Here is a 26,964-nt window from a genome sequence, read left to right as displayed (position 1 = left end):
CCGAGGGCTTCAGACCGAGGTACTTTTACTCATCGTGATACGAGATATCAAATTATTTCACGTGTAAAGTATGGCGTTTTACTTTACGATCGAGGGAATGGGTCTTCACTAGTGAGGGAAAGGCCACATTACCTCATTAGTTAAGTAAAATCTATTACTTAATTTGTGAAAAAAGTGAAAAAATACGTTTTTGGTTGCTTGAAAAAAAACGCATTAAATCTCTTTCGACCGACTGCAAAATAAGATAAAACGTCTTACATTACGTCTATGGAATTGAACGAAACGACTTTATGTTACCTTTCGTAAAAGGATAGTTTTCTTAGGATCGAACAAAACGCCTTTGCGTTACGTTTCGTAAAAGGATAAATTCCCCAGGATCGTACAGAACGCCTTTACGTTATCTTTTGTGAAAAGATAGTTTGCCTAGAACCGAACATAATCATCATATTTGGTTGATTGGTTAAATGGCCACGAAAAATCGAGTGTGAAGAAACTCCATAAAGACAAATTGACCATTCTTTGTGTCTCTCGGCGTTTCTTCACACTCTGTCGATTTTTTTAGGCGTTTCTTTAAACTCTAGCGATTTTTCTTGGCGATTTAACAAATCAGCCAAGAATGATGAATTGCTGAGGAAAAAATAACGGAATGAGAAGAAACGCCAAGAAAAATCGCCAAAGTGTGAAGAAACGCCATCAAGACAAATATTCAATTCCTTATGTTTCTGGGTGTTTCTTCACACTTTGGCGATTTTTCTTGTCAATTTGACTTTGGCGATTTTTCACGGGAATCACTGCTCCTAGCAAGAACATATCACTAAAGCCTCCAAAGTTGACAATTGTCAATTCAGTGATTCAGTGTTAAGTGCTGTGGTTTCAGGTATATTTAACTTATTCTCTTTCTGAAATGAGTTTTGGATTTTTTTGAATTTTGAAGATTTTTGAATTTTATCCTACCCTTGATTGAAGGTAAACAAACAAACGTATTCGCCTCCAATTTCATGAAAATCTAAGTTTAAAAATAACTTTCCACGAAACGCTCACTTCCAGAAACATTTCCGCATAAATTCACGCGCATTTAAGATTAAAATGTGGGCTTTCCATTCTAAGTCGCGATAAATGCTTAAATCCTTCAAGAAACTTTTTTATCTTTGCGCCCCACACTCGAAAGCGATGTCAACAGAAAACTTTCCGTATACAATTTAATTTTGTAAGTGCAATGTTTAAGATGGTATTTAATGCATAAAACCCATTGCAAGCGTTAAGTCATACGAATTTATCAGTTTCGTGGACCATATTGTGTGGAATGCGAACGAAGGAAAGTTTTATGCAGTTTCTGTGCATGCTCTTAAAATGTTTGAGAAGAAATTGATTGTATCTCAAGCGAGAAAATTGTACAAGAAAAAAACAACTTTGTGTAATGTGTACAAGCGTGATCATGTCGAAAACAATTAACCAAACACGACCGAAAAAAAACAATCAGCTCAACGAACTCTATTTTCGCAACAATCAAATGTATTTTCGTCTCAGTTATTATTGGCCGGCTCAATATAAATATCAGATCCGATATGCCATTTAAATTAGTGAAACCCATAAGCAACGTGAAATAAATAAGAAAATATCGGCGTGTTATTGAGACGGACCCATATATTAGTTTTGCATCGTCACCTGTTCATGACATAAAAGGTCTCTCACGTTCCGTTCGCCAATCCGATTCGATATTAAGTGATGAGTCTGTTATGGGGAATGATAAATGTGTCACTAAAGAAGCAAATAAACTAGCACACAGTTTATATGCTCGTCGAAACAGCCAAACGAGACGGAATATACACATACACACAAACACACTATACTTCTTCGCCTGTCTATACATATTTTCAATGTTACTAGTTCTACATGAAAAGCGGGGAAAACATATCCCAAAAATATTGCAGATGTTTTTGGTCACGTCAAGGCTCGTTCTCATTGTGGATGACGTGACCGAAAAATATCTTTGCTATCACCAAATTGGCTTGACAGAGCACGTTCGAAACCTGTAATTAATGAAACGAGATTTATAGAATAATTTTTCCTCTCTTTTTTTTACGGATTCCGGGCGATAAAGTATTTAATCTAATTTCCCCGATATTCTATACGATTTTAATGTTCAAGTGCGAAATGTTGTTGCATACGAAATGATTTACTGTTAGGATAGGCATACCGATTTCGTACAGTATGTGTGAAACACTTTAAAATCTTAAATCAACAACCATACATTGTTACACAATGGAACAACAGAGACGACGACGGATAGGAAATGCCTTATCATAGATGCGAGTATACATGAAATATTTCCGCAAGGAAATGTGAGCATTGTCACATTTTAAATGTTGCTTAGCTGCACGATCGACTGCTTTCATCAGATAGTTACAATTCCTTTATCTATATTTCACCATACAACGCAACTCTATGGTATGCTTGCCGTATTATATAAACGATAGAAACAGGAAGTACGTAGTGTTGGAGCGAGAGTAATTTAGCGTAGCACTGATTAGACTTGACAGTACAAGCAAAGCAATAAATTGTTGTATTAAAGATGTTATAACTAACCCAAAGAGTTGGGCTGGAGAGGTGAAAAACTGTTGCATTTGAAACATAACATTGTCTTAAGGGGAACGATGCCAACTAATACTGATGCTGAAGCTGTTATCGTCAGCGTCTATGAAAATGTTAAAACTGATGAAGTAGAAGATTGTGCATCAATCTGTAGAATATTATCAGAAGAAGTAAAAGACTCAGCAGCTTCTTACTGATGATTGTATATGGAAGGTTCGGATTTTCGTTGCAGTTTTATTCCAACAAAAAAATTTAAAAAAAGTTTTCGTTTTTGTTGTTACGTCTCAATCATCTTTTAATTTTATTCGATGTCTCACGTCTTCTATGTCATGCAAACTTTTCAAAGCTGGTTCAACAAATAACTCAATAGTCCTTGTGGAAATTTAATGTTTCATTGAAGCTCAAGCAATCCTTACTCTTCAGATTAACTCTTTACAAGCGGTATACATTATCATCAGTACCGAGTCTATTACTTCACTTCGGTCTAAGTATTTTTACCAGATTCAGTGGTTGTCTAATAAATATTCTGAACGATAAATTTTTTTAACGTCTTGGTGCTATATATGGCCATTTTGGTGAGACTAATTTCTTGAATTTTACGAAATTTCACAACCTACCGATTCGATAGTACCAAGAATGATAATCGTGCGTAAATATTCGTGAATGTACATGCCAGGTATGGCCGATTTATCAGTCGATTTATTTTGAACGTATTTATGCCAAAATAATATGAAAATGAGTGCGTTTGAATCCATTCTTAAAATCTTTATGTCTTTAGCAGTGATATTAGACCATACTTGGTAGTTTTCATTCATTAAAGAAACTTATTAAAATTCGTGAATTCTTTTGCGACAAAAATAGACTCTGAATAGTTAAGATTTAAATTGGTTCAAGTTCTTGTATTTCTAACGCGTGGATAAGCTGTAAATAGCACAAATATCACAAAGTCGATAAAATACCGGTCCAACGCGACTGTTCCACGCATTCTTTCCTAATAAACACTTAATTTAGAGTTTAATATTGACATACTATCAATTGCTTCCCCAAAATTGATAGCAATTTCACGACAAACTTTCATTTTCAAATAGCAAACAAATTATCAATACCCATCGCTGTGGGGAATAAAGTCTCGCATCAATCACAATTTTTCTTTTGCACAACAAAAGTGGCAAATTTAAAATATGAAAATGGGAAAAAAGTATAAAAGCTAAGACAAAATACTTTCAACAAGAAAAGAAAAATTTAACCATGGAAAACATGTTGTATTCATGACATGAATTCATAAGCTTCTTATATAATATATTTTTTCTCTGTGTGTGTATGTATGGATATATATGGATGGATGGGTGGTATATATAACACGCAATACATAATGCATTATACATTATACATAGAAATAAAAAAGCAAATTTTTTATTTTCCATCTTAGCACCGAATTCTTGCAAATTTACAAAAAGTAAGATTAATGACTGGAAGTTAGAAAGTTGTGTATACAGGTGTTTGGAATTTGGTATATTTTTATAATTTTTCCTGGGCTTCCTTTCTAAACACAATTGGTTTGCTACTTTTTTAGCGTAACATTTATGTTAGCGATATTTTATAATATTTACATTTGTACACAAATGTTTATTCTATGCCGAGGAAGAAAAAAATAAAAATAAAAAAGGCGTTTTCGAAACGGACGACGACGTTGTAAACGGAGTGTGTAGGCATCTCGTGTAATAATATGCGAATTGTGGGAAAATGAAATGGGAAGCAGAAATGTGTATAGACACCCGAAAATGTTTTTAAGAATTATGAGTGGTAACGTGGAATGTAAAAGACCTTATTTTGTTGAAACAATTGGCTTAGACACCCAAATACAGGAGAATATGCTGTTAGCATTTCATGTTTTGTGTTTGGAAACATAATCTGCTGATTTTCAAATTGAGAATAACTTTTTCTTTTCTTTTTACTTTGGGAAAAGATGTCAAATTGTTACACTTTTTATCGGGAAACTCCCCGTTTAGTATAATTTTAAAAATATAGAAAATATAATCATCGTTACTGCGTGATGGGAATTCGAAATTTGAAACGAATAAACTTAATCTGGTTGTTTTCGTTTGCCAATGAAATTATGTACCTCTTGTCGTAACTAAATTCGAAACATTTTGAATTGCATGGATGTAAATACAGTACAGTAGGTACACGGAAAATTGGATTTAATTCGTCTTTTCTTGTTAAGCAAAACGAATTCATTCGAGAATCAGCTGTACATAGATACGAGAGGAATGTTAAATATAATTATTAATTTATTGCTTCAAGTTTTGCTTACTGCATTGCAAGAACTTCGAAAAGAATCCTTTGTTCTGTTTTGATATATAAATAGCAGTCACTACGAAAAGAGAAAAATTGCAAATGTAATGAATAATGAAATATCAGCTAAACAATACTATTAATTTAACAGACAACAGACAAGTACTATGAAAATTGTAGTAAAAAAATTAAAACTTCCGATGATTTTAAGAGCGTATTCTGATGATAGTACAGAAATAGTGCGGAATAGGACGGGTTTAGGTCGACCTGTGACCTGAAAATCAAAAGACTGACCTGACCTGAAATTTACGTGACCTGATTAAAATTTGACTTGACCTGACCTGACCTGTTACAAATTTAACTTGACCTGACCTGACCTGTTTCAGCTTTGACCTGAAATGACCTGAATTGACCTGATTCATTTTGAATATTCTTTTTGATTTTCGTTGTTGTGTACTTCTAAAATTATGTTTTTTGTTTCGCAGTTTCATGCAGTGTATCTATATATTCAAAGTTACACGCTTTTCATAAGTTATAGTAAAAATTAGTAAGTATCAGGTCAGGTCAGGTCAGATTAACATAAATTCAGGTCAGGTTTCCAATTTTCAGGCTCTTGTCAACCAGGTCAGGTCAAAATCTATCAGTTCAGGTTCAGGTCGAAACAGGTTTCAGGTTTTCAAGGTTTCAGGTTGGCCTGGCTTGGAAGTAAAGTTTTCATACATTTTTAACTATATATTTCTGTCTCTTAACCTATAACATACGGGTAAGTGTATATAGATTAAATCTGTTACTTCATTTGTTTGATCATTAATTTTAACCCATAGAAGAAGACAGTACCTAAACATTATTGATACAGTGTTAAAAGTCATGGATTTTCACAATAAATTAAGTATTTTCAGGTTATGATATACAAGGCGCCTCAGAGAATTCAAATTTTGCGCCAAAATATCATAACCTGGAAATACTTAATTGACTGTGAATCCATGACCTCTGATAAATCTAAAATTATGTTTTCTTGGTGAACAAACAGTAATTTCATAATATAGTAGAAAAACATAGTAGTAGAATATTACTTCTGTCAACTGGAGTAATATTTACACTATCGGCATTATGGTACATAGTCACTGTCGTAATTTATTAATCTATTTGACATGAGTAATATTCCACTGCTATGCTAGGTGTATTGTTAGTCTGACTTTAAGATGAGTACAGAGTTCGTGAAAAATGCATGCAAAATCGACCTCTGCAAAATGCTTGCAAAATATGACACAAAATGTATGAGCCAGCTGTCAAATATTTTGCAAGCACAGAGTAAACATCAGGTTTACACCGAGCTTGCAAAATATTTGACAGATAGCTCATACATTTTGTGTCATATTTTGCAAGCATTTTGCAGAGGTCGATTTTGCATGCATTTTTCACGAACTGTGTACTAGCCTTTAATGTTTACCAAAAGAGAGATGAAGAGAGAAGAGCTACAGATAAATCAAACAAACGTCACATTGTTGACCAACCGAAGCAAAACCAACGTTGCTAGATATGTTTAACGAAAAGGCTTCCAATTGTATTATCTTGCTGGGGCAGAACGACGGCCTCCTCCCTCAGACGTTTAGCGAACTGAACTAAATGCGAACTAAATGCCCACAGCTTTCAAAAAAAAAGGTCGTGCACGTCCATTCGTTATCATAGAAATTTTCTAAACAAAATTCTTTTATACCCGACTTTTAACCATTCTTTGACTTCCTATGGATGGACTCAAACATTTTACCTATAACTATTCCACCTACACTGCCAGCGACAAAACAACAACACAATTTTTTCTACTGTGGGCTGGGTGCTTTTGAAATGTGATCACCGAACCTTATCTGTACATAACAAAAACACATTTGTGAAAAATGCGTCACGGAAAAATCCACTGAAACGATTTCTCTCTTGGTTGAAAATATGTTTGGCTCCTTATCTGCCACTTTACACCTCTAATTCCGTTTTACATAAATCACATCCATTTGCTGAAATTTTTCAATAAGAAATGATCATAAATTCTATTCCATAAGTCAAATGATTTCTTGTTCCATTCGCGTAACACATGCACAAAGTTTTGCCGAAAAGTTAAGCGCTAAATTTCAGTTGGTAGCTTTTTATCATTAATTTACATACCATTCTTGTGTGCTGCGTAAGTTATGCCGGTTATGTAATGTGTGATTTCACAAAACGTGATGAAAATGTATCTAAAAGCTCTGCTGGCAACTTTATCCATTAATTTGTTTCAAAACATTAACATTTTCTGGGTGGTAATTTAAGTCATTAATTTGTTTTCATAGCAATGATGACAAAAAGAGAGAACAAAAGGTTAATATTTTGACTAAGATTTGATTTTGTGTGCCGCCACACTTCCAATTTGTACGCTTGGAGAACTAATTAAGGTTTACCAACAGGGAATAACGATTTTTGTAGGGGGCTGCAGTCGTTTTTTTCAGTAGGAACGAGCCCATCCATACACATACTTAGGAATCGTGTTACGACTGAATAAAAACTTGAAGCTGAAAATCATTTTAGTAGAAATAAAGAATCTCCACTACGAATCTCATGTGACTTGTAATAACACGTCTAACAGTCATCCGGAGAGTCAGTATAGCAGCAAGTGTAGTGCAAACATACAATTCTTGAAAAGATATGAAATCTCCACACCCCAAGGAACAATAGATAATTTCAGTCAAATTCTTAAGTGGAAACTGAATATATTGTACTCATCATCATCTGACTTTAATGTGCAATGGGTTGAGCACAGTCTTTATTTTACATTCGATATACATGCATGTTCATGCCATATTCGTTGACTTTATGTTCGAAAAAAATCCTCTGAACCATTCGTTCTTTGTTTTGTCTTCAGTTCATTTTGTTTCGATAATTCTGGTTATTTTCCCATGTGGTAAGGCCATAAAACATACGAGGTCCAGTTTTACGATTTTGATCTGATTTCGTCATGCTAAAATCCCATTCTTGCAGTCAGAATATTTTCTATAACTTTTTACTTTCTATGTCTTAACAAGATCGGCGTCTAGACGGTGGTTCGTCTTATATATGTGCACCTTAAATTTCAGCTTTTTTCTTCTATCTCTCCCTCTTTCTCGTTAGCATCTATGAGGCTATAAAATTGTTTTAAGAACATGTTTTGTGGAAGATGAGAATTCCAATGAAGTTTTGAGTTTTGTTCAAAGGCAAAGAATGCTTTCATCGTGGAAACGTATATTTGTGTGAAAGTTCTTTATATTCGATTTATTCATTCACTTCTTATTTTGGTATTGAGTTCATTGTATGTGGTGGATGATGTGAAGATGTTTTTCATTTTGAAATGAGGATAAGATATGAAATGATGTCTGTGAAATACGTTCGCCTTATCACATCAATAAGTATAAGAACTTGGAAGATGTGGCTCTTTTTTGTGCACATGAACATTATCTTTTGTACAAAAAGAATATTAGTTACACATGGATTAAGGATTGTGATTATAGTAAGAATCCAAAAGAAAAAAAAACCTTAAAAAGTAAGGGTAGGAAAAGTATAATAAATTTGAGTAAGGAATGTATGGTGTCTGGATTTGGTCATGAATGTGCGATATTAATTGAATTCATACAATTGAATATACAATACGAATTGACGTAATAATTTAGAAACTAAGTTTCATCTGTTACAGGCAACGATACCAAATATAAGCAAAGAGCCTGGTCGGGTGTTGTTTTATATTGCAAAATATACGTTAAAACTAATGAAGTAAAAGATTTTGCATCAAATTCTACTGCAGATACTTCTAACAAAAGAAGTAACATCAAAGTAAGGGTTGAAAATTCTTCTGTTAAATTGAATTTATTAACCTCTGAAAAGTTTCAACCTAAATTGAGGAAATGTAATGTCCAGTCGACACTCTTCTCAAGGGCCTCCAGATTTTCTGGTGGCAAACTTTAGAAGGCAATTTTCTCTGACAATAAATTACATTAATGAGTACGAGTATGTAGTGGAGGTCCAAACTGATTTTATCGTGCATTTGATGATAAAAGCGCGAAAATTTTACCATCGATAAAGATTGAAATTCTGAGCATTTTTGGATATGGTGGCCAAAATTTCCGCCCCACTTGCTCCTCTGACCCCCCTTCAAAGTTTTCGATGTAGAGGTAATTTTGATAAATTTCTGTGAAGCAACTATTAAAGCTACAGAGGCAATATGGGGCTCAAATGAAAGCTGAAGGTTCAAAGATTTTTTTAGTGGAAAAAAATTTCCATATTCAAAAATGCTCAGAATTTCAATCTTTATCGATGGTAAAATTTTCGCGCTTTTATCATCAAATGCACGATAAAATGACCTTTTGTATGAAGATGGACCTCCACTAATGCAAGTTAGAGCATACAAGTAAGGAACTATTAAGGCTGTATACCATACATTTATACACGGCCAATATCGTCAGGAACTATATCATTTTTTGAATGATATTATCGTCAAAAACGATATATCAAAAACGATGTTATCGTCAGAAAACGATATTATCGCAAAAAAAAACGATATTATCGCAAAAAAAACGATTTTATCGTTTTTGGACGTGTAGAAATACCATACCACCGTACACTATTGGGAAGTTAGCGTCAATCGCCATGTTATTAGATGACCTATGAGTGAAAGTTTTATATGTCACTCATTTCCTCCACAACAGTCAACCGCCTTGGTTCTTTGGTCGCCTGCACGCTACATTACTTATGTCGCTACATTGTACACCAAAAAATGGGGCAAAATATTTTCTACATTTTCACTGAATGTATACGTCAATAAAGATTCGACCCTATTTTAAGCAAAGAAAAAAAAAACATTTCGTTTAAACTAATCTACAATTTCTGACTGTGTTCCATCTCCAGAACGCATTCGGCGCGGCGTAGTCATAACAGAAAAATTATACGCACTTCGTTTGCACGTTTACATTGTAAAATATAAACACAAAACAGAATCTCAAGAAAAAAGTTTCAAGTACCTTATTTATGTGAGAGGTTTTTCTCGTATTTGTTGTGCAAAGAAAACGCTTTTTATGATAAATTCTTACTCATTAAAAAGATTTATAAATTTTGAACACAAGCACTTGAAAAGAATGCTAATTGCTTGTAATTAGGGCAAAAAGTAAGCACATGTGTACTTAATCACTTCCATGTCTCTTGTAGTTTTACATTAAATATTCGCAACAAGCTAACAATGAGACTGTTCCCAATGTGTATAAGTCCCTCTTTTTTGCAGATATGAATGTGTGTTACTATACAAACAAGGTAAAATTTAATAAACCTTGTTAAGCTCATTTATATATATAGTTTTTTGTGATGTTTCAGAAGAAAACTTAATGAAAATTTGCGTCGTTTTTAATTTAGTATGTGTACTTGGCAAACGCTGCGAGCAAAAATTTCTTTCGCTCTCTCTAGGAGTTATGGTTTAAAATGTTTATGTTTTAGCGAGAAGGATTAATGTATGTTTTCTAGTACTTATTTATCTTAAAGTTCTTAATTAAAAATTTTTATTTAGTGTGTTATCATTTGGCATAAAATATTAGATCATAAAGTTTTAATTAATGCGAATGGGGGGTGTATGGAGGTGAATGCAAAATATATTCCCCATCTAGGTAGAATAAACTTTTTTTCGAAAATAATTTACAATTTTTTTTCGTAAATTCATTTACCGTACAGTTTCCAGTTTATAATCACTAATCGGACGCCGACCTGTACAGTTTTGAATTTTATAATGACTAACCGTGCAGCAAAGTCATTATACTACATCAAACAAGCTACACAAATGCTCAAAGTTTTAGCGTCGTCCTGATGAAATATTGAAGATTTTCTTATAAATTTGAATGAAATCCCCGAAAGAGTTCATAAAGGGAATTGTGGCTCGTGTCATTCAGAGCCGTATGTACAGGGATTCCTACGCGGCCAAAAATTCTATTTGTTGTATAGATTACTGTCTCTGTGTCAGAAAGAATTACGTGGAAGGTAAATTGGAACAATTTATAAGTGAAAGATGGTGAAAAGATTCAATGAATATCTTGGCCAGAAATACCTCTAGCTACACCTAGCGACGAGGAAAAGCTTTAAATCGAAAAATTTCTTTTGTTTTTCTGTCTGTCAAATTTGACAGTAGAACAAAAGAAAAATTTCAATTGAGTATCTTTAGCGTCGCTTCACTAAGCTTTACAATCCAATCAAGCAAGAACATACTGATCTAAAGCTTCAAGTTATTGAGAAGGTCCATTACAAGCAACGACGAAAATTGACAGATTGGATTTGTATTCTTCAAATTTCCCGATGACCTCGAAGAACAGCGGCCCAACCACAGCTGTACCTAAGTACTGCCCTGGAAACATGTGCTTCTTGTTTTCCATACCATGTGTACACGATGTCGGCTTACAACTCGTTAAACTGTGCGTTTGCTTTGCGAGAGTATATTGACTATACTGAACTACCCACGCTCCCATTCCTTGTGTACACATAGGCCGAAATCATAAAAACGAATCGAATTTCCGATAACAGATTCCTTTCAAAGATAGAATTGTTGCTAATTTGGATATTACATGTGATTGGTAACAATTAAACTGCACTCCAGTAACATTATTGTGTGTATAATAGGGAAATATAAAATGAAATGTTTGAATTTATACAACCTATCGCAACCTATACACACAACACACACATACATACAGTAATATCTCACTTTCAGTTCGAGTTCGAGTAGAATATTGGGTTATCTGATTTATGGTAGGATTGTGTTTTCCGCCGGAATGATAAATATGCTCGAAACTTTAGTAACGGAATTTTAATTAAATTCGTAATGAGAACCTGAATTGGATTGTATACGTTCAATGTTTAATTTAAGATCCATGTATAGTCTATAACATCGCCGAGTTATCTTTAGAGAATTAATTAGGTGCGAAAAGTAAATATTTTACAATGACATCACAAAAATAGGTACGAGAAGTTTGTTCATTAAAAAACTTTCGTTTGGTGTCTTAATGAGAAATGAATTACCTTCCAACAACCTTGAGATTTTTCGAAACCTTTGTTGATCGTATTGTCTAAACTCCAAAATTTTTGAAATCAGAAGACAGAAATCAGAAAAGTCGAATGTAAATGACAGGCCAGCACCATTATTCTATTACTTCTTTCGTTTGAGGTATAATCGAGGGTGTGACAAATCTTTTACTTCACTTGTTTGAACATATACACCTCTATATAAGTTAACATTAACGAGAGGTCATTGTTCATTTTAGTAGTTGATGTCAATAGCAGATGATCAGCCGTTAAAATTGAATAGCACAGGGTTTTTTCAAAGGGGAAGTGGCGATAAAAAACAAGATAAGACCAATGGCTTACTTATCCGCACACTATGTACATTGTACATTTAGAACGTACCACGGCAGAGTAAAAGTAACCCAGGCAGTAGCGCTTGTTTGACTAGGGACCTGAATAATCTAGTAGTCCTATGTTTTTCGCGAATTAAATTTTTCAACTTATGTCAGTGTTCATTTGAGTTCATTTTAATACAGTGTATTAGGTCACTCATTTGACGTTTCAATAATGAACCGCTCCTGCCAGGTTTACTTTTACTCTGCCGTGAACGTACAGAAAATGTCATACAGGCAATGACATTTAATTGTTTATTAAAGAATAAATGCAACTTAATTGATGATTCATACTGATACAATCATATCACATCATCTGCTTTTATGGTTTTTGACGAGAAAACAAGCAAAAAAAAAAGTTTGCACTGGATTTGAACCCGGCACCTCCTACTTGCCAGGCTCAGACGTACTAGCTGAACTAACGGGCTGCTTAGAAGAGTATTCGAACAGCTTATAATGTACGGTTGAAAAGCAAACTGAACCATTGATTGGACCAGTAACATGACTGTTTCTAATTATCAAAATGTTTGTCGATTTTTTTAAATATTAAAGTTTTATTATGCTATTGCATTTTTCCCAACTCATCAAACATATAATTACCGATCGAGTTCGGCCAAATATATAATATGGAACGTTTATATTGATAACTGACACGACACTATGAATCGTTTTGACAGTCTTCCGCCAGCAAATAGATTTTACTTAAGTGTCCATTCCACTCAACAAAAAGTACTCCGTGAGAGAGCCGTTAGAGAGTAAAAAGTCAAATAAACAAAGAAAAAATTGAAAAAATTCAATTTTGTCTCTCACACGGAATACTTTTTTTGGTAAGAGGAAACTAGACATTAACAAATCTAGGCAGTGGCTAACCACATCAAAATTAACTTGTTTGAGAATATACAGTGTCGCAGGTGTCTCAGGTGTCAAATATAGAAATCACAACTGTCACCTGATAAGTAACACGCCCCTCCTCAACAAAAAAGAAGTTTTTCAGAAATGCACTCAAAAACTAAGAACGCACATCGATTCAGGGACCTATTGGGAGCTCAAAACAGCATTCAGTAAAATCGGACCAGTTCCTTCCCCATAAGCATTTTTTTATTTCATGAAATGTCATACACCCCTCTAAAACCGTTTTGTCACAAAAGTTCAGTGAGTGGACTCATCCGTAAATTGTACATTTAAAACGTACTTTTTACGAGTTACTCGTTAAAATTGGGCGATTTTAATGTACATCCAAAATCTCATTTTTTGGGTGCAGAGCTTGTTTGAAAGTGGAGAGAACTCTTTTAAATCACGGAATGTATACAACATTCGGTCGGTTGCATTCGATGGAAAACTAAAATAATCCGAGAAATAATGAGAAATTAAATAAATAATTTTGTGGTCAACGACTTTCACGTCGAATAATTAAACGTTATTTTCTAAACGTTCCTATCTAAACGATCTACTTTGACCGCAATTCATCATTTTCTTCTTGTAAGCTTTCGTTAGCGCACACATTATGCAGCATAATAGGTCTCCGCTTTGCGATCGTAGGATACCGATATAAGAATAAACGATGAAAAAAAACAAAGCAAAATTATATCACTGGACATTTGCTTATTGCGATAAAATAGCTCGACATTGATACTCGCTCGTATACGTACAATTTTTCGTATAAACTGCGCAGCATGGTAATGTTCTATTGCTGCTTGTTCAAAAAAATACCTTACGTTTCCGATAATCTGGTAAACGACTCGGGGGATTTTATTCCTCGCCTTCGACTCGAAGATAACCAATTTTTTCCCCACAGATGTGCACTATTACAATTACAACTTTCTGATTCTGTTAAATTTCCTTTTATTACGAAAGAAAATTCAGAAAATCGAAACCCCATAAAACTTTATGGTAAATGATTTGGCCACTGTGAGCTTAAAAGCTTAAAAAAGTCTTATACAAAGCTTTTAATTTCTGTTTCAGATACAACCGCTTTGAAAGACTTATCCATCGCAATCATCCTTCGGAAACACCATACGTAAATAAATTCGTTGAAAGCATCATCTTTTAAAATAATCGGAAATTCCGGAAAATATTGAAGTAACAAAAGAGCTTTAATGAGTTTTATGGTTTAACATATTTAACCTCAGTCAAAGTGCCCTTCAGGTGCATTTTCGTTAACATTTCACAAATCAATTTAAACTCTAAGTGGTAAGCAAATTTTTAATTTCACCAAATCCTCTCACGAAAAAAAAACTTTCAAATTGTTGGTGTGTAACTTGTCAATCGTTTGAAATACAAATACAAATTGTGTACGTAACATGCTATATCGAGATGCAGAAAACATTTTTTTTTTGTATTATACTTACAGTTGGTTAGTAACTGTTTACCTTCATCAAACGTCTAGACGCAAAATTAAACTCGAACATTTTATATTAAACCGGAGCATAATTTTGTATATATACCTACATCCCGACTGCCAATGTATGTAATAGATTTAACGTGTATTATACAGAACATAATGGCTGTAACTTTCGTTTCAAAAGCAATTAAAATCGATGTGTTGCCGTAAATAATGAAACCATTTGTGGACTTCAGCAGTAAGAATGAACATACCAGCCAAATGAGGCTTTAGTTTTGCAAAAAATCTACAAAATATTCGAGCCTCTGCATGGTTTGTTTTGTAAATTGTTCTCGAGCTTTTTGTAAGCAAAGTGCAGTGAAGGCGAAGGAATACCTTTACTCAAGCTGTGAAAATGGAATTCACACCTCAACCATTTTTGTGTAGTTTCAATTAAAGAATGTAGGTTGAAGGTTATGCCTGACTCTGTCTACCAATTTACGACCGAATTTACGCTATTCTCAGCTCTGCTACAGTTCAAAGACCCTCTCCTCATTCGAAATATATAATTGATATTATGTGATGTCGATATCAAAATATTCATTATACAAAACAAGCATCGTACACGATAGGTACATACCAAATACCATGTACATCACTATACGTACGGATCCTTTATACACGTTGCCTTTGATAGCGACAAATAATTCGACCAGCCAGTTCAGTAGACTGCAGATACACAGAGTTTTAATTCGGCTCTTTACATAAATACATAATGGAACAGAGAAAGGCATAAGCAACCGAAATTATAGATGTTTGTATCGATCCATATTTTCAGCCCTGGAGATGTTTTCTTATTCCAATTTCTGGCCAAAGTCTAATCGGTTAATGCAATAACTGAACACGTATTATGGATACACGTCAAAACGCATTGACCGAATAATTCGCTGTGGTACATCGACCTGCTAAACTGGATATATGTTGGATAAGTAAAGAAAAACAACAACAACACGTTTCCATATAACACCAAAGCCATAGTAAATTCAGCATTATTTTTCATTCAATATTTTCACGATTTTTGAAATTTATGTGCCCTCGAGCTGGATATCGAGTAAGGAAAATCCAATAAAATAAATCAGAATGCAGTCTGCCGCGGTGTGATTTCCTCCTCTTTAATCGCTTCAATAAACACTTTAATGAAGGAAATTCTCTGAAATGAAAATTTAAATTCCGACAAAATTACAATTTTTCGTGTAGATTCGTTTGATTGAAATGGCGAGTGCTTTTTTTGAAAAACAAACTTTTGCAGGCGTACTTTACATGATATTGATGTTTAGATTTTGGTTGGCATGGACAACCATTTTCGTTTTTCGCAGAAATTTGATTTTAATTCTAGAAATTGGTGGATTTTTGTTTCATTTATTCCACGAAAAAACCTTAAGTTTTAATCTCACCACCGATGGCAAACCTCATTCCGAAAATTCAAAAGCCTGGCAAAGTAACCAAAAATCCAGAATTTTAAATTAAATATTTTCATTTTAGCAATAAACCAAAAAATAAAAAAAAATTGAGCTCCACATAAATATTGGAACCAAAAATCAGGCTTAACATGACTCCGCATGTATACCTCTATGTGGAAAACGGCTGGCTTTCGAACATTATACCAAATAATTTATCGCGGTAATAAAAGTAAGTAATTGTTGTTCAATATACTGTAAATTGACAATATGTTTTTTGGATGAACAGAACAGAATACACTTTATGTTATATTGAGCGTATGATCCTTCGTTGTTTAAATAATCACGACCATAGAACAGCGTTAACTGAACAGACCCTAGCAATACTATTTGTAGCTATCTGTTATCGGTAGCGACGACAATAGTAAGCAAAGAGCTTTGGCTGTTGCGGTCTTTTATAGTATGCTATAATGAAGTAATAGATTCAGTTGTTCTGTCGGAAATGCTTCGAACAAAAGAAGTAACAGACTCGATAATAATATTAGTCCAAAGGTGTCGTCAGTGAATGGCTATATGTAAATGTATCCTGTTAACAACACAATGACGACAACAATCAACGTTGAGCTTCAGATAATATTGTATGCTACTTGCTACAGCAAAATACATGACGAACAAAATCATAGACTTCATTTCAATCCTTCGAAACAACTTAGATCAAATCAAGTGATAGATTCTGTGGCTATACTAACTGATACATTTCATTTGCCTTTGCTAACCAACACTACAAAGGGAAAAAAATATTCATATGCGAAATAACGGTCCTCTTCGGGCGAGCACATTTTTTCTCTGTTGTAGATAATTGCGAAACCGTACTCTGTATTCAATATAAAGGTTGTCTTTTGAAAAATTGCATTTTTCAAAAATTTAAATTGCATTTCCAAAATTAATAACGGGTTAAAAGTGTGCTATTATACAAAATGATGTTGAACACTTCTCTTTGTTGCACTTAAATTTTTTGGAAACGCAAAGACGAATAAGGAGAAAGGTAAGATAGCTAACCTGCTTCGCTCAGCGAATAATTTTCCGCTTGAGGGTAATTGAAAAATTAAATTTTTCATTCAATTAATTTATAGAGAGAAAAATTACACGGTGGAAACACGGAACCATTCTCATCCCTTATAGTTGTTACTTTACATGCATATAATAATAAACTTGTACTTATACTATACGCTCACACAGAGAAATGAAAAGGTAAAAGTAGCAAACCGAACAAACCAAACCAAAAGGCTTTTGTGCACAAATTGAATTTTCGTCTTAAGTTTTGTGACGAGGAGGGAATGTAATTTATTATCGCAAAGATGTTTAATATTATGTAATTAATTTGAAGTCTTGTTGACAAGAAATATATTATTCACGAAAACTTAGGCGAATGAATTTAAAGGATAATAATATTTGAAATTGCTTAAGCGGCTAGGAATGATTTTCGGTTTTACTCTCTCTTTTTTACGTCCGCCATTTATGAATAGTAGGTACTTACATTGGTGTAGGTTTTCATTGTTTTATATTACATTATGTCCTTGTTTCAAACGTTTCTCTTTGCCAAGTGTGAGGCTTCGGCTCGAGCTGCAACCACAAAAGGCAAACTACGAACGTAAGTTATTTTACTCACTCAGCCCCGGGAAATGATTTTTACCGCTCTTGTCAATAATAAAATTACTCATTTCCCGAGTGCTCATAAATTTTTTTTTTTCATTCATGTCATCATGTCTGAAAATAGAAACTTTAAGAGTACATAAGATTCTGTTCAATAGAATTCGGAAAATTTAGCCTAATTTTGCCTATAATAGTGAAAAGGTTCGGAGTCAATTCCAGATAATATCGAAAGTTCTGAACTTTTTGTTCATTTTAAGTAAAACTATTATCGTCAACTAAGACCGACAAAATGAAGTCCTAGAATTTGATCAGTAACTTCAAGTAGCGAAGTAGTTTCTATTTAAATTTCCCAATATTTTTGAATTATAAATTGATTGTCACTCAGCACGGCAGAGTGAAATAAACCAGGCATTTTCGAAACGTCAAATAAGGGACCTAATACACTGTATGAAAATAAACTCAAATGAACACTGACATAAATTGAAAAATTTTATTCGCAAAAATTATAGGGCTACTAGATTATTCAGGTTCCTAGTCAAATCAGCGCTACTGCCTGGTTAACTATACTCTGTCGTGCACTCAGACAGCGGTTCTGAAAGAACAGGTTGGAACACCTCTGGTGGCACCCAAATTTCTCTGTGGCGCCAAAGAGGTTTATGAAAGCTTATTATGACAATTTTAACCTATCAAAAGAAATATTATAGTTTGCTTTCTTAAAGTTCTGAAAGAACAGCTTAAAGACCAAGGTTCTGAAAGAACAGGTGAAGACAACTGTGAGTTGATCACGAAGACGGTAGCACACAAATTGCGTCAGCGGCTACGAGGTTTATATGAAAAAGGCAACTTAATAAAAACAAAATTCCGAATTTTCCTATAAAAAACATTTTCTTCAAGTTGATTTCATACGCAACAATCTGTACTAAATGCGTTTATCAATTTCAGTGTCATCAGCCTTCGTGAATGTCGTAACCGTTCTTGCAGAACCTTGGTAAAGACATTCACGAAGGTGGGCGACATCAAATTTGTTAAACGCACTCATTACATATTGTCTAAAAAGCAACTTGAAAACAATAGTGCATTTCGTACCTAGGACTAAAAGTCTTTTTTAGCGTGTGAGAAGTTTCCAGACAGAGCCGAAGGCGAGGTCTGGAATCGAATATGCTAAAAAAGACTTTTAGTCCGTGGTACGAATAGTATTTTTCATATTGGACGGAAAAAAAGGGGGCAGTTCGTCTTCATGGCTGTTTTACAACAGATCCATTCTATCTTTTGTGGTTTTGTTAGGGCGCGCCAACCGAAACCCTGAACATCGTTTTTAGCTTATTCTTTTGAAAGAACTGAATTGAAAACCCGAGCCTACACAAGAAAGTCCCGGTTATTCCACTAAGTTTTCGGAGTACGATAATCTTCTTTTGATAACCGTTGTCTCCTTTTTCTTCCATTTTACTAACGTGTAACTCTTAGAATTACAACTTAAAAACTTTTTGAAAAATATTTGGAATTGATTAGGGCTTGAAGCAACGCATTTCAAGCAAAAGTGCTTCGAGTGACAGCTGTCAAATAGAGTACTATTTTGTATTAAAAGTGTCTCCAGATTTTTTTACAGTACCAACATTTGTTTGATACACTGTCCCGTTTCAGTACTCTATGTACCATTCATGCTTGAAGTGCATTGCTTGAAGCTAATTTATGGATTTAATTCAAGTTATTCATCGAAACGTATATGTTCTCCGACTTCCAAATTCACTATATCCGCAGCGAGCGATTAATTTCAAATTAAGCAATCGCATGCTCTGTAACTGAATTAGTTTCTGAAATTAAATAAGATTTTCTATTGGAACAACCAAATGGTTTCAGATTTTGAATTGTATTGGATGCTTTTGTTCTTCAATCAGTAATCCTCTTCAAATATGGATAACTGTTTGAAATTCAACTCTAAATAAAAGCGTTTGGAGTGTGTTTCTTTTCGTAAATTTCGTCATCAGATCAGAGAAATAAAATCGACAAATGTTTCCACACTCAATTTTCACATCGAAATAAAAATTTATATTTTATTTCACTTCAGAACTTACAAAATATGTATTTTATAAGAGCACAAACATGGTTGCTCGTATACAAACCAATATCATAATATTCCCGTCAATGTCATCCTCTCGCATCGATATCAATCAATAAATTTTAACATAAAAAATAAAAGCCAAACGAAAATAAAGTTTGTTCAATCGGAAACGGCAATTTATTTCACTTTGATTATTGGAATATGTAAAAAAAAACCGTCGTATTACACATTCGATGGAAAATTCGTTGCTCGGGAGGGTGAATTTTTTTTCTCTTGTATTTAAATGCGGTTAATAATAAATTGCAAATGCTACATTCAATGAACATTTCAGATACAATGGAAATAGTTGACCTTAAGGGAATTTATCCAATGAATAAATACCAACGTTTTACAACCATATACCACTTTTGGTAGTTTCTCGGGGAAAAATGGGACTATTGCAACGTTCGTGCAATAAATTTTCTCATTTTCATGGTTTCATCGACCCTCAATCAATATAATGCGAATGTCAATCGGAGTTTCTAATATCAGCCAGCGTTACATTAAATTTATTTATTCGTCCATGCACATAATCATCTCTCAATTGGAGAATCTAGGGTCACTGGCCGAACTATTCCAAAGCTATTTTGAGTCTGCAATTTCTCTCGGAACAAAGGCTTAATTCTCACCCTTAAGTGAAATGTGATATTTTAATGAATGTAAACCGAACGATTCTTAGACCAATGAATTTTCAAAGCAGGTGATGATAGAGAAGGAAGCGGAAGATCGTTCCAATTTCAAAGTTTTGAAAAGTGTTGCATTTTTTGGATTGTGATTAATTGTAGAGTTTTTCACTGAAATTAAAGTCAGGTCAGGTCAGGTCATCGGTCTATTAGGCGCTATTGTTAAGTAAAATCCACTGATCAATTCTAGAGAAATAAGGATACTGTTGCTACATAAAACTTATTCACTCAATGATTGTGGTAGTAAAGGTGCACCAGGTCTCCGGACATGTATCAGTAGTCATATTGTTCTTTCATTGATAAAGGTTTTTTATGAATGTGTCAGAGTGCTGACACATGACATTGGTGTCACCACCAAAACTTTGTAAGTAAAGCTCTGGACAACGTTTTATTTTCACATTTGACAAAAAGGCTAGTCATCCGATAGCAACATACGATACAAAAATGTAGTAATCCTTACACTTTAGGCAACATTCAAACCCTACACGATGTATTTCAACATTACTCGCAGAACCCTCGAAAATGATTTATTTACGGTAATTTAAATTTCTGCGGGTCTTCGCAGTCAAATAACTTTCGTCGTCGTTGCCCTTGACCTCGATACCTCCAGGCTACAAACTCGTCAATACAAAAAATATCCAAACAAGCTCTTGTTCTTTTGTAACTGGTTGAAAGCTCATGATGTTTAACAAAGTCAAGACTTGACTTGAATTATATTCGCTCACAATTTTTAATTTCAGGATGACATTTCACAAGTTAAAATAATTAATGACAAAAATATTAATTTACTCAACTGGATCGGACTCCATAGATTCAGTCTCCAAAGATTCTGATTCCATAATCTCTGAATCAGTAGATTCCTCAGCTTCCATAGGTTCTGCGGGTGCGCTCGACTCCATTGCATTATTTTTTCTACTTCGGTAATATTTTTTTGGTGTGCGAAAGGCCTGAACAATGTATTTAGCTTTATCTTTATCGTTCATTGCTCGCCATTTTTCTGCACCTCCTACAGCTATCTCTTTTGCCGACATACCTGTTCTGCACTTTCTGAAGTCTCGAAGAAAATTGAAAAATGGATTTCTCGTGACTTTGCCCAGGCCTTCCTCTGCCTCGAATGAACAGAAATCGTCGCTCGGTGAGCTTATATCGCAGGAAGAACTCGAAAGTGTTTCGGCACTACAGCTTTCAGCAATTTCTTCGGAACATTCACTCGCCACTTCATCACTACAAATTTCTGGTTGTTTTGGTTTGCAGAAGACCAATTCAACGGCAACGGTGACACCATTCATCATAAAATACCGAAATTAATTTTAATAAAATTGAATCCAAGACAAGCTTTTGAAAATATAAAAATTCAATTGAATTTCTTTCATTCAAGCTACTATGATTTAGCGCTTTCATTTTAATTCGCGAGCGTAAACAAAATGTGTCTGTGTATTATAAACCATAAATCACGTAGTTTCGAAGCCTTTGTAATAGTATCGTACGTACAGCTTATTCATTACGATAATAAATCACATTTTATTGGTATTTTGTTTCTGAATAAGAAAATAGTTTAAGTTTTCGTCTGCGAGATTGTTGAAGCGTGCCGTGATAGATTTAGTTAGAAACAAGAGAGATGATGTTTCTCAGCGACATTTTGTTAGAGGAAAATTTTATGCGGAAGATCAATTAATGTATCTTACCAATACCAACGCACTTCAAGCAACAGTGATTCGACAGTTGCCGAATAGAGTACTATTTTGTATGAAGTGGGCTTTCACAGTGTTTTACACTGTCAAGTTTTAGTACCTTATTAATTTAGTCTACCACTCATGCTTGAAGTGCTTTGATCTTACTGGTACTAATCGCAATTTCAATATTGAAAACTGTAAATAGTACAGAATAGAAGCAGGAAGATAAATTATAATTTGTTGTGAAAAAATTTAGTTTGATACTTCAGACATCAGAGAAACGGAACTCTTGAGTCTTGATTATTCGCATATCTCGTGAGTATTCGTAACTTTCTATAATTCGTAGCTCCACAGTATTCATAATAGACCAACACTGCTCCCACTGAAAGCAGGAAAAAGGAAAGGTATTTTTCAACGATACTGTTTCAATCACGGCAGAGTAAAAGTAACTTTTACTCTGCCGTGGTTTCAATGCAAACGGTTGCTAGTGAATACAGGTGATGTTGAAAACAAACGACTATTCACAAGGTACGCGCTCTACTAACGAGAGAGGGAAAGTTTTCGAGAACCTAAATACGAATCCATAGAAAATTACTCGAAAATGTTTCCATAATTTTAATTCCATAAAATCCATTTGTACGCACGAACTGATTTTGTGACGATTTATTTTGATGCACAAACATAATCACTTTGTTTGAATATGGGATTCAAATGGAGAAAATTTTGGGTACAACGTTTGCACGGTAACATGTTATTGTTTTATGTTTCCGACATGATAATTCGAGGTTTAAAATTACTGAATTCAATTATGAGATTGGAAAACAACATTAATTCATTTATAGAGAAAAAGCAATCATCACATGAAAATGAAATTTATAATTAACCTGAAATATTATTCCTGTTCAATCAGAAGCCAAAACATTGATGAAACTATAAACAATACATCGTACAATTGTATGTATATCTACTGATCTCGTTAAAATCATTTGACACTGAATTAATGTGCGCCAATTATGGATTTAACTATTTGGTGTTAAACCACTCTTTACTTTGAGCGTGGCAGTGATTAAGATTATATGAGGATCATACTTGTCAGCATTGATCTCGTTTAAGAAATGACTGAGCAATGTTTCATAGATCTTCTGTCCATAGTCATAGATATAATTAAAGTTGTAATAGTAGTCTCTGTTAATACTCAAATTTACTGAAACATAATTTTACAGGCGGCTACAATAATCTGTTAACGACAACGACTACAAAAAAACTGAGCAATTAGCTCCATCTGACATCGTTTAAAATACATCAAAATCTTTCTTTAAACAAATGAAGTAAAAGATTTCATTGCAGTCTGTCGACAATACAGATTTCATTTTTATACTAATGGATATTCCAGCCGTCTATGAGCCGATAAGAATCGAATTTTTTAATCGATTACTTGTGGTATCAAAACAGAGACTACACTTTAGCTTAGAAATAGCTTCTGTATAGACTGTATAGACTGTATAGGTCGAAGCATAAAAAACTGCGTAAGAAAAAGAAACTTTTTAAACATTTTGGAAAGGTCACTTGGGGGAGAGCCTTACGTTTTATTTCGGGTTGTAGTGAAAAGAAGGCACCAAACGAAACAGCCATACCACACGTACCACAGATCGAGTTAATCGTGAGTGAGTAGTGAGTGCTACTGGTAATTCTAATCAAAAGTCCTACGCAAGACATGTGATCCATCGAATGAATGAATCAGACTCTTAATCAATGCGAGAACTCAGTCTTGCCAATGCGAGAACTCAAGAATTGTAAACTGTACAAAGTTACACAGGTACACAGTGTGGAAGAGTAGTTCCCAATATTTTTAGTGTCTTTTGACGATATCATTTCTTTTGTTTTGATGTTGAGTGCTAACAATGCTATGAAAAGCTATATTCCATGGAATCAGAGCCTATTTTTGGTTGATTTGCTGATATTTACATCCACAATGAAACGAACGATTATTTTATCTATTTATCTAATTTTATTTATTCTGAATAACGTCTACAGATGCTTTATCACAGTTTCGGCGAAAACACAAATTTTGATTTATTTACGTAGTCGAAATAATTCAATGCTTAATGACCTCCTTTTTTGCTGCTGCTTCCCCATTTCTTGTGATGGTCGCTGCCTCCTTTCTTGCCACCTTCAGATTTGTGTCCATAGTGACTGTCGCTTCCTTTCGATCCCTTATGACCCGAATGATCTGAGTGATGATGTCCTTTATGATCGCCTCCCTTCTTTCCGTGGCCTCCTGCAATGTAATTTATTGTAAAATTTTATCTTTTAAATTTTGTTTTTGTCGAACAAACCTTTTTCGTGGGATCCTTTGTGGTGGCCGCTCTTGTGTGATCCTCCCTTCTTGTGTCCATGCTCTTCGTGATGGTCTCCATATTTCTCTTCGAATCCTTCATCATGGTCTTCATCAAAGAAGTTGGTTTTCTTGCCGTATTCGTCTCCTTTAGCTTCTACATGGTGTCCTTTAGTGTGATGTCCCTTGCCATACGATCCTTTCTCTTCGTATCCTGAACCTTTTTCTCCTTTGTCGCCCTTTTCACTTTCGTGGTGATAGTGACCATCATCGTGGTGACTTTTCTTGTGGCCGCCACCTTCTTCATATTCCGAATCGTGTCCTTCTTTGTCATGGTGTCCTTTTTCACCTTTTTCGTCGGAATGATGTCCCTTGTATCCTTTCTCGCCCTTTTCACCCTTCGATGAATGTCCATCGGAATGATGATCTTTACCGCCACCCTTCTTCCAATGTTCGCTTTTATCACTAGGGGCGACCTCCAAGTCATCGAAATCGATTCTTCGTGCTGATACACTTAGCACAGCACAAACAACGAACCCCACACAAAGGGCCAAAATGATTTTGTTTGCCATTTTTACCACGATTTGAATAATGTAAAGTAGATATGAATTATTCAGTAGTAAACTTGGAATGTGATACAACTGACAATTCTGTTGGTATTTATAGCGAATGGATTCGAAATCAGTCGATGTAATTGAATTTTTTTTATGTATCTGAATTGCAACACACAATACACAAGTACAATGTTGCAATTGCCATTTACCTTAGAGAGTATGTCAATATGATTTTATTCTGACATCGCAAAAATTCGTTTGCATTACCACACACAACAAAACCGATATCTTAAGTAATATCCAAATCGATATATTGGCTTTGGGTTTTTTCATTCGTATTTTCGTTTCTATACCCGCACAATCGATTTCTTTTCGGTGTGTGTATGAATATATGGAACGTGGAACGTGTGAAATAGAAAATTAATTTGAATAAAATACCGTTAAACAACATATACACATTTTTAATTAGAAATACTAGCCATCAGGGACTTAATTATTGCATAGCATACGTGCGTGAAAAAATGTGATCGTTACGGTAACTTAAGTTTTCGATTATTGCAAGTAAGCATTGGATGCTTTTAAAATTGGCAGACAAATGTGTCACACATTTATTGATTACAAATATTGGATTACCATTAGGTTCAAAAACCATCGATCCTAGAAACAGTGTCCTACCGTACCCAGTAGGTTATTTAATCGAAACCATTCATCAAACCCAGCCTATTATTAAATTTATTCTCAGAAGCTTTTAATTTTATATTTTTCGTTATCAATTATTATGAAGAAAAGTTAGATAAAAGTTTTACCCTTCTTACGACCTAGTCGTTAAATGTATTGGAAGACAGTAGATATCGTTTCCATATTTCGTGTTACAACTTTGCGACACAATTTAATAAATAAATTTAAAATAAAAAATCGATAGGAAAAAAAACGAAATTAATTTTACTGATTGTCATTCTGAATATTCAAGAAAGTTTTGTTCACATTTAGTGCAAACATTCATGGAACAAGAAATAGATGGATGTGCAAGATAATATCGCCGAATCAATCGATTTAGTCCTAGACAGGCACAGTCTCATTGACTGTTACAATTTAAAACAATGGGAAATATTGCTGCAAGGCTCCTTGATTGCTGAAATATCCTAAACAAAACAAGACATCAGAACAGTCGGAGCGTTTGCTGCGACTTAGCCCCGTACGGCCCGTAATCCTATTTCGTCCGTAACCATAATACGTCCGTAGCCGTAATAAACCCGGAACCCTAATACATCTACAACCCCCTAATGCGTCTGTTACCAAAATGCAAGTCAAGTTGGGCATGGTCAAATTTACTGAAACTGTTCATTTTTAAAATTGCGCATAGCGCAATTATGAAAGCCCGTACGAAGTACCTCTCAAATAAAACCAATAATTTACGACATTATTTGAGAAACCCAAAATTTTTTGCCACCATTCTATTCGGCATTCAATTATCTCTCAAATGAAACTAGCAAAATCGGATGTGATTTACTCGATTTATGTGCAAAAAACACTTAGCGCCGAAGAGCGGCCCTACTCCAAGGGCCCAAGCTCGAAACTCTTTTCGCCACATTCTATTCGGTATTCAATTACCTTCCATATACAACAAAAATTGGCAAAATCGGATGAGATTCGGCATTCAATTATCTCTCAAATAAAACAAAAACTAGCAAAATCGGATGAGATTTACTCGATTTATGTGCAAAAAACACTTAGGGCCGAGTAGCGGCCTTAGTCCAAGAGACCAAATTTGAAACTTTTTTCGCCACGTTCGTTTCGGTGGTATTCAATTACCTTCCATAAAAAACTAAATCTAACAAAATCGGATGAGATTTACTCGATTTATGTGCAAAAAACACTTAGGA

The 26,964-nt window shown here is 34.4% G+C and overlaps 1 protein-coding gene across 1 annotated transcript; it reads right to left on the bottom strand.

Moving 5' to 3' along the window:
* Positions 1-24,192: 24,192 nt before the first annotated feature.
* On the bottom strand, positions 24,193-25,163 carry LOC119066228 (sarcoplasmic reticulum histidine-rich calcium-binding protein-like). The gene is made up of 2 exons (XM_037168552.1): positions 24,529-25,163; positions 24,193-24,470 (listed from the first exon to the last, which is right to left on the bottom strand). Exons 1-2 carry the CDS (start codon positions 25,097-25,099, stop codon positions 24,295-24,297), a joined length of 747 nt encoding a protein of 248 aa, XP_037024447.1. The 5' UTR covers positions 25,100-25,163; the 3' UTR covers positions 24,193-24,294.
* Between the last annotated feature and the right edge of the window lie 1,801 nt (positions 25,164-26,964).

This window comes from Bradysia coprophila, chromosome IV (assembly GCF_014529535.1).
Source record: "Bradysia coprophila strain Holo2 chromosome IV, BU_Bcop_v1, whole genome shotgun sequence".
In the NCBI taxonomy this organism is placed as follows: domain Eukaryota; kingdom Metazoa; phylum Arthropoda; class Insecta; order Diptera; family Sciaridae; genus Bradysia; species Bradysia coprophila.
This window is presented reverse-complemented; position numbering and strand designations above follow the sequence as displayed.